Source organism: Candoia aspera, chromosome 3 (assembly GCF_035149785.1).
Source record: "Candoia aspera isolate rCanAsp1 chromosome 3, rCanAsp1.hap2, whole genome shotgun sequence".
Classification (NCBI taxonomy): Eukaryota; Metazoa; Chordata; class Lepidosauria; order Squamata; family Boidae; genus Candoia; species Candoia aspera.
In genome coordinates, this window is record NC_086155.1 from 75,096,138 (window position 1) to 75,109,106 (window position 12,969).

The 12,969-nt window shown below is 35.9% G+C and overlaps 1 protein-coding gene across 1 annotated transcript in view; it reads left to right on the plus strand.

Annotated features, from left to right (window-relative positions):
- Window positions 1–12,969, plus strand: part of ST6GALNAC3 (ST6 N-acetylgalactosaminide alpha-2,6-sialyltransferase 3) — a 314,798-nt gene that overhangs the window by 178,054 nt on the left and 123,775 nt on the right. Inside the window, exon 3 of the mRNA XM_063298138.1 lies at window positions 10,877–11,286. Within this exon, the coding sequence (XP_063154208.1) occupies window positions 10,877–11,286 (410 nt within the window). The remainder of the gene's footprint in view (window positions 1–10,876; window positions 11,287–12,969) is intronic.

Below are 12,969 nucleotides of genomic sequence, written 5' to 3' on the forward strand. Positions count from 1 at the left end.
TATCTTTAATCTTGACATCTCACCAATAACCACATCCAATTTGCCCTGGCTCATAGATCTTACATTCCAGGTTCCAATGGTGTGTTGATCCTTAGAACATCAGATTCGCCGTTCACCACCAGCACCGTCGGCTGCTAGCCGTCCTTTCGGCTTTGAGCTAGCTGCGTCATCACGTCTGGGGTTAGTTGAACTCATCCTCTGTTCCTCCCCAGTAGCATTTTGACCATCTTCCGACCTGGGGGTCTCATCTTCCGATGGTATACCGACATATCTCTGGTTGTACTGATCCATTTAGTTTTCATGGCAAGAATACTGGAGTGGGTTGCCATTACCTTCCCCAGGGATCGCATTTAGTCTGACCTCTCTGTCATGACCTTCCCGTCTTGGGTGGCCCTTCACGGTTTAGCTCATGGCATCATTGAGGTGCTCAAGCTCCAGCACCACGACAAGGTAATGATCCTTTGCTGAAGTGAGTATGGGTGGTGTGTTTAAAACACCTCAATAACTGAAATAGCTGATTATTTTGATAGCCCAGAGAGTAAAATCTGAACAGTATGAATGATACGTTGAATACTATGATCAGAATTTAACCTTTGTTCCAATGACAGCCATTATTGTGAGCTATATATTTTATTACAATATTTGACACTTCAGGAAATACAAACATGCTTTTCCATTGAGTGCATCTCCAACTGGTCTGGATGGCAAGAGCCACAACCCACCCAGTACAGTTTAGTAAGTTAAATTCCTTATCCTTTAATCATAAAAGAAAAAAAATGGCTACCTGCATTTTGCACAAGATTTTCAACAAGCTGCAGCTCTAGAAATCCTAAGGTGTTCATGCAATCCTCTTTTTTCTTTGCTCTGCTTGCTTCAGGCCATAACATACGGTTTATCCCCCTAGGGAGATTTTCTCTTGTACTCAGTTTTCTATAACCTGAAGTTACTGCTTTTAGTTCTCTTATTCTCAGTCAGACAATTAAAATTTCACTTTATCAAGCATTAGAAGAGTAGATTAAAAAAAAAAACTCCTCTCCTTTAATGTCCTAATTTTGCTCATGACTGTGTTTAAAATGTTAAGTCTGTGTAAATGTATTAACTGAATGCATACAAAGATGGTAAAGGATTATGCCTGCTCTCCCCTAAAGCATAACTTCTAAAGAGCTTATATGCATAGAAACCATAAGAAACACACCCACCTGGATCTACAATTGTCCCTGTTTTATATATCTATTTCCTAACATATGGGTGTTTATAAGCAACTTCTTAAATAGATACTTCTTTGTGTGCAATTTCCTCAAATACATACTTTGGGGCAATTTTTTATTTTTAAAAAAGAATTTAATACATTTTTAATATGTTTGGTATTCACAACTTTCTGTGAAATTTGTTTAGCCAAGAAATACATCAAGATGGATAGATTACATTTTGGATTATCTTATTTTTGGAAAAAATCTGTGATGGAATTGTTTTACATCCCTACATCTGATCAAGATCCCAGTAATATTAATCATTTACAGGTTTATCATCCATCTATATAGGATGCATCAGCCTACTGACTGATCTTCCCTCATCTACAGTACTAACATTGTCTCCATTTCCAAGCCCATTCCAACTATCCCAGATCTTTTTCTTTGCTCCAAGAGTGCCTTACACTCTTCTTCCCTTCCTCCTTCTGTCCAAACACATGGTGATCTCTATCATAATCAAACCTAATTTAACACTTCACCTTCTCATTCATTATTTCCTTCCAGTCCCAACCACTCCATCTCAAGACTTTCTTTTTCACAACCACAAACCCTGGATCTCTTACCTAGGACCCCCCAGAGGCATCTGAGTGATCACTGTGAGAAACAATATGCAACTAACATAGGCTAACAGACTAACATAGGCTTGGTCTGATCCAGCAATTTATTTTTTGCCGTATTACTTTTACATTATAGAGTTATTAATCCACATGATATTAACTGTTCCCTCTTATCAGATAGGCAGTCTAAGTCTCAACCTCCCCTTATGCTGTTACTTTTTTTTAGGGAATTAAAATTCTAATCTCTTGGGAGATTTAATTTCAGTTCTATCAGTCAACACTGCTATCTCCCTTTTAAGCAGCAGTCACTAAGACATAAGTGACAATTAGCAATGCAATCTTAGTTTCAAATTGGAGGGAGCAGTAGGTTGGACATCCAAAATGTTTACATTGCTCTTGCTGGGTTGTATTGCGCAAAGTTCAAGTGGGAAACACAAAATAGATTATAATAATTGGGAGTTTTAAATCATTGATGTTTTGCTATATGTAATAATATCGTATTTTCTTTGTGTTGTTTATAACTAGCTGTCAATTGTTCCTTGAAGGCAACAAAACTTCGGCCTGGAATAGGGTCTTCATTGTGTAACATAGTGTCTAAGAATGGTTTACATGGCACATGTTGGAAACATATTGTGCTACCCTGTGAGATATTAGAAGTGAGAAACTATTTTGGTCTCTCCTGTTGAGAATCATTCACAATTCAGTCCATGTGCTAACATTATGTTCTTTCTCACCATGTACCCTTCAGCTGCAACTGACATTCTACCTCCTGGTGTTTGTGCTGTTTGTCAGTGTAATATGCCTGGCACAGGAAAGAGAGAATCTTTCCCCCTGCCTGATTTCTGAAGCATACTAAATGCTCTTACTAATAATCACATGGAAAACTGTAAGGCAATGCTCTCATAATAAGGCAATCTTCAAAGAGTCCCTAAAAACTGAACTGCTAATAGCTAACTGGACCCAGCATGCAGTATCTAAGTGGCACTAAGTATTTTAGAGCAATATTCTTGCAAATTAAAGAAAATGACTAAAAAGCTTAAAGTAGAGGGGGAGGTTGGATGGCAGCTGTCCCATGTTGAAGGCTGATTACTTTTTGTGTAGCCTACTTAGTGCAATTTGGTGGAACTGCTTCTTGTTCAAATGCCATATTATTGTTGGCTCCACGCAAACAGTTGTGCAATACTAATGAGGGGCAGGTGAACAGCATGGTGGTTTTTAAGACGAATGGCCTCTTGGCTTCAACATGCAGCATTCACTTGGAATGACTCCCAGTTCTTGAACTAATACTGTGCAGTATTATCCCAATGCTCGCTCTCTCTCTGTCTACACGCATGTGTACTTTTCCAAATGAACTGGAGAGTCTCTTCGCTATTTTCCATCGTTTAGCCAAGTGATCTAATGAAATGAGCAGTATCCTTAGAAAAGTGATTTTTCTAACAGTTAAGAAAGGAACAAATTGACTCTCAACTGCGTGTTCATCCTGACAGCTACAGAAGGAAAGTACACAAAAATAAAATTTACTATTGCTATCCAAATTAGGAAGTGATGTTATTTTGGTGCACTTTGGGAAAGGTCAGTATAGGTGAAGCCAGTAATGGGGGCGGGGGGGGGGGCATGCAGTACTATCCAGAAGACTGAAACAATACAACTGTCATATTGTTTCCTAATTTATTGAGAAAATGAAGATAGAAATGTGGGGTAGTTAAGATGTGTAGACTCATCTAGTATGACTAGTTTTCCATATTCTGTCTTGATTGTACGGCAAACATCAAAATCTTACTAGATATATCAGTAGCTGTATACTTTCTTTGAATAAATGCAAATGTTGCAAATCATGCAAACTATTTATTCATTTATGAGGCTTACTAGCTGCCCATCTTAAATTCAATAATCTGGGCAGCTCAGAAAAAATAAAAAACATAGAAATAAACAACAAACCCACACAATACAAAAGAAACCTAACACTTCCCACCATGGCACCATGACATCACCCTATAAACTCCACAATAACTGCTGGGATTATATTAGATGGAGAGGGAAAGTTTAACCCTTATCTTTCTATGTTCCAGATGAAAATCATTCATGCAAAACATCTGCTTATATTGGGAGGAAATAAGAGTGGTGAATTTCCTCTCAGTGCAAATAGCTCCACAGAACTGATTTTTACTAGGACTGCAGAATGTAGGAAAGGTTTAAACTTGCTTCCTGGTCTGCTGTGATCCTTACAATTATTTGTTGTCTCTGCAGCTACTATTTGCTGATTAAAATATGAACATTAAACACAAAGATATATGTAATACATCATACGTAACTTGGCACTATTCTAACCTATTTTATATGATCCACTAATAGAATAGGAAATGAGAGCTGAGGGGTAATTTCATGGTGGAATACACATTTCCAATGGGATTTTTTTGCGGGGGAGGGAAATCCACTTTCTTATTTTATATGTATAATTTGATTTGCTATTTTCAGTAGTCTTATTAGTCAGATAACAACTGTGCGTTGTTTTCTTGATACACATCTTATTAGAATAGGAGTCTACACCATTGCACTTTCTGGTAATTTGCTTTGTGATCACTGCCTTGCAAAGGACTATAATCCTGAAGTTGTTCTGAAAACTGAAGCCCATGCTGACAGTTTGCTTATTGTTAAATAACTTCCAAATGTTAAAACTCTGATGAACTTGAATATCAAATTTTATGAAGATAGAGATTCTTCCCACAGCATGTGGCGCTAAGTGAACTTGTTTGCTGTAAGTTGAAAATGTAGCGGAATCAGGGGACCAAAACTCACATAAAAATAACCAGATTATGCTCTTTGTGTGTAAGTATGTGTGCCATGGTGGTTATAGACTAGGATTTTTATATAGTGCTTCTGAGAGCTGAATTAAATTGGCCCATCTGGTTTTCTCCTCTGCAAAGGCTTAGCTGTAGAAAGCCACAATTTCTGGATCAAAGCAGCTTGGTTAATTATTCGTGAAACACAAGAAAATTAATATACATACTTTGTTTCCTCATAAAACACAGGAAAACAATGAAACTAATGCCAGACATTTAATGACTCTTTTGTACCTTTCAACTGAGAGACCTCAAAAGAACATCAGGAAAAATCAAGGCAAAGGCTATTCCCAGCTGGCATCATTAAACATCTTGTATTCTCCAGAAATAAAAACTCTGTTGGTATTCTGGAAGGTCTGAAGAATAAATAGCACTAAAATAAAATATGTATCCCTAGAGCTTTGGTACCTGCTTTGTTAGAATTCAGACAAATTGGATAATTACAAGAGAAACTCAACTTAGAGGACTCAATTGATATATGGTATGAATTGTTAAAAGTTGTTCCTTCCAAACAAAGGATTACTTCAGTGTTTTTGAATTACAAATGAAAAGTACATCAATAAGATAGCAGGTGAACTGATGAATTTTGGATTTCCTGAGTATCCATTATAATTTCTTCATAAGATTATTTTTGATATATAGAACAAATTGTTGGAAGGAGAATCTGCTATCCAAGAAATCGGAGTAGGGCATATCCTTGTTAATCTGAGGTCAAAATAATTTTTCCTGTAACATACTGGGAATCATACTGAAAACAATTCTTTGGCCTCACACGAGTAAATACATAGCAACTATTAGGAAGGGCCAGTTAGTCTGACCTTTTCCAGCTTGGTTGCATTCATTATTTAATGGGGGTAACCTTTGATTCTGGAGCTACTTTAGTGCAAATGCAAAGATTTAATCATTGGGACTGGTTGATAGGTGACCTTTTATTACATACCTCTTTCTTTGCTAGGGTAACCACATTGTTTTTGAAGTCCTAATTCACCATTTAATTATGCTTTCTATTGACCAAAGGCTTTCTTGGAAAATGGAAAGGTCAAACATTTCATTGTTCCTTGCTGATTAAAATATAGTCCTATGCATATGTCACAAGTGAGGTTTATATGAGATGGGTTTCTTAGATACATATGCTGAATTGATCAGAGCTACAGCATCTTAAATAGTTATGCTAAGCTACACAGTTCTGTAGGCAAATAAAATGATTAGAAAGAAGACATTCAAAAGCACTTTAAGTAAGTGATAAATCTTGATCAGTCAGCAGTTTTTCCCTGGAGAATCAGGGGAAGATTTAACTCTCACAAGCTTAGCTGTTTGGTTTGGTGTTAGTTTTGCTAGAGCAGATGATGAGTGCCTTGATGAGAGTCTGCATGTATTTAAAGTCAACCACCTAAGCTTACTTCTTAAAGAGCAGATCAAGCAAGCTAGTGCATAATGGTTTACTGTATAGGAACATTCATCACAGTGGTCTCAGTATGCTGATCATATTTTGCACATGGATTAGACTCCAGCCTATGCTTTATGAGTTCCACACAGAGAGAAAACAATTGTTTACTTTTCTGTGAAGGAATTTGGGTTTTTGCATTGGTGCATTTAACACTTGAAAATAATTTTCTTACCTCCTCTTTTCTATTAGAATTTGCTGAACAATTTGGATACTGCAGGGAAAATGATCAGTGATGCAATTAAAAAATGCCATCTTAATAATAATCTCAGTACTAAAAACTTTAAAAAGACATTTGATCTTGATTATTCCATTTTGGGGTAAGCAGTGTTATGCAAAGCACTAAAAGGAATGAGAAGATAGTGTGCAAATCCCCCCCCCCCCGGACAAGATAAAAGGAAAAGAAATATACGTAAATAAATCTAGTTTATACTAGCACATGTAAGAAAACTCTCAGAAAAGAGCGGGGAAGGGAAGTTTTTTAAAACATGACAAATGAAGAAGAAATGTATGTTTCAGTCCTATCTGAAAAAAATATTAGCCCTTCAGTTAAGCAATCTACAAGTTCAAGCAATTCACAATTAATGAATTCACTAATAAATTCACTAGTAATGTATGCACTAGTAAACTGGAATCATGCTTATTTAATTTTTAAAATTCTGTATCTGTTTTTTTCCTGGCATTAAACCTAATTAACAACATTTGAATCTTCCTTTTCTGATTTGCATTGCAGTTTAGGGGCTTGACACCATACCTCTGCATACCTTTCTATCCTTGCAAACCATCCTTGTTTTTACTATATCCGTACTCCATGGTCTTTTGTTTTTAAAACTTCTAACCTCCCTTTTTGAGGATCTCATTGATTCCTTTCTACCACAATTTTCTTCTCCTCTTGACCTAGTCATTGTTTCTTCATAGATTTGTTTTGCAATTTGATCTTTATTCATTCTTGACATGTGACCAAACCACATCCATGTGCATCTTTCATACTGGTCCCTCAATTTTATATTGAATCTACTTTTATTCATCACCCATTCATTCTTGCTCTATCTCTTCTTGTGTTACTATGTACACTTCTTAAATACCCATTCCAACTGCAATCGGCTTAGCATATATTTTTTCTGACAGATCCAACTCTTGCTTCTGTATGTTAAAATGATGAGAACTACCCTCTTATACACAACTAGTTTTTCCTTTCAACAAACAGTCATTCCTTTCAGCAGATCACATACTACCAACTAACTTTCTACCAGCATTTCAATTTTTATTAAACACGTTACCAGGAATACAAATGTATTTACTTCATCTGCCTAATCTGCATTATATGATTGTATGATCTGTAAATGTTCAGTCCATTTTTGCCGTCAAACACAACTACCTTGATCTTTGATGCAGATCTATGTTGCTCAATGCATCATGCAAACTATTGGAAATTTGTTGCAAGCCATTCTCATTCCCTGCAAAGAACACAGCATTGTTTGCACACAGAAGTAAATGCACATTCACATCATTGCAACCAACATACCACCACAAACATTCCTCATATGCTTCTCCATATATACCTTAAATTATTATAGATCCATCACATTTCCTTGTTCTATTTCCTACTAATGTTGAACCACTGTGTAAGCAAATTATATCCATATTTTAACAGTTCACCAGTTATAACATCAATACTTGCAGCTCTACCACTTTTCAGTATACTCCCAGCATTTATTACTTCCTTTTCATCAGTGATTTCCTGGACACTAACATTTATTACATCCATCTCAATTCCACTCATTGACATATCAATATCATTCCTGTACAAAGTCTAAAATACTCCTTCCAGCATTCTCTCACTTTAGTTTCATCGCAACTCACTACATCACTTTTATTTTTAAGTCCATTCACTATGCTGGTGGCATCTAGTTTAGCGATTTTCACCCACCTACAAAACAGTTTTTTTATTTCTATAAATTTAAAAGCATGGCTGAGTTGACCAATGAAAGATTGAGAAAGTATAGGATACAAAGGTGATCAGAGATTTTTAACTGTGGCTCAGATTATTTCTTAGAATATCAAGAATACTTTTTATTTCCATTTATAACAATTTTTTATTTCCATGAAAATTGTTTGGTATTTTGTCTGCCTATTGTAATATTAACCATTCACTGCTCTCTTTGACTACATTCTTTGCAACAATCTTTTTCTCTTTATACAATCATACAATATCTCTCTCTCTCATCATATGTTATAGCAATTATTCTCTTACGTGCAGTTTTCTTCATCTATAGTTTCTTTCAAATTCCACCAAGCATTCTTTTTCATATTTCTTAACACATTTCTGTGGCACTCTCAGAGATAGAGATAGAGATAATTTCTTCAGTCCCAAGCATCTTCCACATGTTGTTTCATTACATCCACTTTCCATTCATTCAATTGGGTGATTAATCTTTTTTCTTCTACTTTTTCATATACTATTTATACATTGTCTTCCTGCAATCATTTTAATTTCACTCTCATTTACTTTTGTTTCCTTCCAATTCTATTTTTCCCAAGATTCCTTCTTGATTATTTCTTTCTAAGAAATAATCTGAGCCACATTTAAAAATCTCTGATCACCCTTGTATCCTATACTTTCTCAACCTTTCATTGGTGAACTCAGCCATGCTTTTAAAGTTACATTTATTCCTTTGCCATGAATATGTACAACTAGACTTATGCTTAAACCGTATAACATATTCCAAACAAGAATAAGCAAATACTTTCTAAGATGATATTTGATAGAAAGTCACTACTCTCATTCCTTGTAGAATCTACAAATGACCCAATAATTTCTTCTGCACTCTCAGGTCTCATTCCCAACCATTTATTCATGTTGCCTAGCAAAAGATTTTCCCCTGAACCACATTCATTCATAAAATTGTGAAATATTTATCAAAACTCATATCTGGGTCTCCCATTATCACCATTCACTGGAGCAGAACATGCAACTATCTTCAGTTTCTGAATTTCTGCTTTCATACATATCCACAAAAACCTATTTATATTTACTGGCATATATTTTAACCCTTTCATTCATAATTAAACCTATGCCTTCTGTTTTTTGCACGTATTCCTCAACTCCATTCCACAAGACCACCTTTCTTCCGATCTAGTACATCTACTTTCCCTTGTTTCACAGGTAGACAGTATATCTATTTTTCTTTCATTCATTTCATTTGTTAATTTATGATCTTTACCATTTATTTTTACATGCTATAGACAGTAAGGAAGATGACCTTGACTGAGATATGCAGGAACCATTACCTAAGCAAAAGGGGCTGAAACATTTTTTTTAAGTCCAGAACAATGAGATAAAATTCAGAAGTGGCTCAGACAGACTCCTCCCAATTCACTGGGGTATTAGAAGGAAGGGAGGAATAGCACAGTCAGACTTGCAGACTGTTATAGCCAATCTCAGTAAAAGAGTTTTAGCTTTCATGTGGTTGATTCCCTAGTCTGGTTTACCTAGTGGGGATGACACAGGCCAAGTACAACTTCCATATGCCATGGTTGTCACCAGATGAGGCCATAGATATTGACCTCTGCTATCTATTCCCTACTTTGGTCAATTAAGACTTTTGCATAATGCTTCTTAGTAAGACAGACAATACGTTACCAGATTTAGTTACACTTGTGCCTCATGCAGTATTCCCTGGTTAAAGGGAAAGAGAATTTGGACATATTTTGGCTAGCTATAACTGAAACTCAGCTTCATCTCAAGCATCCTCACACTTTTGATGCAAGTAGGATCTGTAATCTAGAGACTGGCAAAACAATTGCCCACATCTCATGAACTTGTATTAATATTAATACACACTGATACACAGTATGTATTAGTACTATACATACTAATACACACAGAGGTTGCACACTATATGGTAATAAGATATTTCAATTGAGAAATAACACAGACCATAGAAGATTAACAGGACCTGTCTTGATTATTTGAACTTTCAATACTTCCCATTTCTTATCAAGAATATCCATACTCAGTTCCTTTATGCCTCTAGTAATAAATATTTTATTTGTCCAAAATGCATTAGAAAAAATTGTTTATTAATATCTCTCAAGTTTTTGGTGTCAAAACAGCACTTGACTACAGAACAACTTCTGTATTTGCTGTTCTTTACAGTCCATTTTGGAATGGAAAGACAGATTTTGAAACAAACAATAATTACCTGACTGACTTAAAATCACAGAGAATGGAGTATACATTTTATGCAGTGTTCAGTGATGACATAGTAAAAGAAATTTTGCTGATGGCATTTCCACCCTATTATTAAATGGCTATTCCTACAAATGAGTTGACTAATTTTCTCTTCCTTCAACAGTTTGCACTTACTTTATTTTCTTTACTGCATTCTTTCAACTAGACATCAGTTGTGCTAGTGCATATTATCTGAATACAGCATGTAATAAAGTTTTCTAATAATTGTATTATAATGGACCTGGACTATATATTTTGCTTAAACTTCCACAGGTTTAAATTAATGTGCAAATAATTGATTTTTAGATATGATCTAAAAGTCAACAAGAAGTAGAGGAAAACACATGTTCTAGAGAGGTGTGGCTCTCCTATAAAAAGTTGGGTCGCTGATACTCACTGGTCTAACAACTGTTACTGATGGATCAGATATTTGGGAGGTACTTATTAATGCATATAACCTGATTCCAAATCTTTAAATCCCCTAGTCCCAAATTGCTTCCATTTCTCATGCAAAATTGATTGACTATTTTTTTTCCCTTCCTTTTCCATAGCCTTTGCAACTGGAGTGTGATCTCTGTGCCATTATTTCAAACTCAGGTCAGATGACAGAACAGAAAGTAGGATTTGAAATTGACCAGGCTTCCTGTATATGGAGAATGAATAATGCTCCCACCAAGGGCTATGAAGATGATGTTGGGAAAAGGACAACGATAAGAGTTGTGTCCCATACTAGTGTCCCTCTTTTACTTAGGAATGCAGACTACTTTTTCAAGGAAACAAATAGTACAATCTATGTCATCTGGGGACCTTTCCGAAATATGAGAAAAGATGGAAATGGCATTGTATACAATATGCTGAAGAACACTGTGGACAGTTACCCTGGGGCCAAAATCTATGTGACCACAGAAGAACGCATGAGCTACTGTGATGAAATCTTTAAAAAGGAAACCGGGAAAGATCGGTAAGTCCTACCTTGCAGACCAAAACACTTATTTCACCAATTTAACAAGAAAGAGCCATCTTGCTTTTTTTATCTGTACATGTCACTAATAAATCAATCTCTCACATCAGTGTTTTAAATAGATATACTCTTTTAACTGCTGTTGGGCGCTTGATGAGATGTCAGCCAAGAACCTCTCCTAGGTTAGAAGGAGAGCTTCTAACACCTTAGCTTCTAATTATCCTTTTCTTTATTTTTGGCTTAGATCCTCAAAACTTACTAGATGTTTATCCAGAGCATTTTAATACTGTATGTTTACTTCAGCTACATTTGATTAAGGTGCCAGTTTCCACACTTCAAAATTCATAGGCAGGATAGCTTCATGGAATAATTCCGAAGTGTTTAGGTTGGCACCATCAAACGATACGGCTACTGCAGTTGATATGCAGAAAGAAACATAGAGAAAAAAACATTATTAGTGTGCTGTTTGTTAAGGTTTTATGAATTTTCAAGCCTTTCAGTGTTTTTATAAGCATGGGATGATAATGTATCCCAAGGTAGATAGACTATTCTTATGTTCTGTTTGGCTCTACATATTTGTATCAAAACAGTCTTGTAAAATTTGAAGAGCAGAAAATAGGTTGAACAATTAGTTGGGCCATTGAAGGAAGCACTGTTGTGTTCACCTAGAGAAAGCAGAGTGTTTCACAGCCTCTCAGGCCAACTTTATGGAACAAACCACACACTACCCATGAACTGAAATAATACAGCCCAGGTGTTATTTAAACAAATAATAATGAAAGAAAAATGGCTTTGGTAGAGATTTTTTTTTTTGGTCATGAAGAGCAAGGGGAGAAAGAAAAGAGGAACGTTGATGCCTTTTCCACAACTTTTCCAATAAATGTTATATACCTTTGGATCCTCACAAAGGCTAAATTTGAGGGGACAATGTGCTTATTATAGCTTTTTTGTAAAGTACCATCAGCGTGCACAGCACTATTCAGAGTATAAGAGTGTAGTTGACAAGTTGACATTCTGAAAGTCAATACTGGGGAACAACAGGAGAAGAGGAAGAAAGTGCAGCACAGGAAAGACAGGATTTTGCAGTAGAAATAATGGTAAGTTTAAATTCATACATGCTCATTGATTGAAAGAAATAATGATTAGGCTTTCCTTATACAGTATGGATTTGTATTGTTGCATGAAGTTTGCCTCTATGTTAAGGCAGGGAAAGAAAAAAACTGATATTAAAATGTAGCTCTACTAAGCAAAGGGAGGGGGTTGTAAGTGGTATTTTTCTTATATAATACACTCTACTTATTAAAATCAGTGTACACCTGCATAGAAGAACATTTTTGAAGGCTTATATGTTTATATGTAGCTTTCCATGGCACACAGCAACCTCTGTGAACTCTGTTTTATAGCTGTAGTTGAAGTATAGCATTAGTCTTCCATCTTATTATTCCTCTCAGTACTTCTGAAGCAGGCTGATAATGTCCCCATTTCTGTATGAGGGAGTTGAAGGTTGGATATACCAATTTGCCAAAAACACCTAGAGAGTTTATAGTATAGGTAGGACTCAAATGCATGAGTTTTAGATCAAAGCCCAAGGCTGTCATGTCCTGTGGGCCATGCTGACTCTTCTGCCATGTTCCATATGTTGCTGTCTCAGTCCTGGCTTCACTGAGACACCAGAGTCAGATA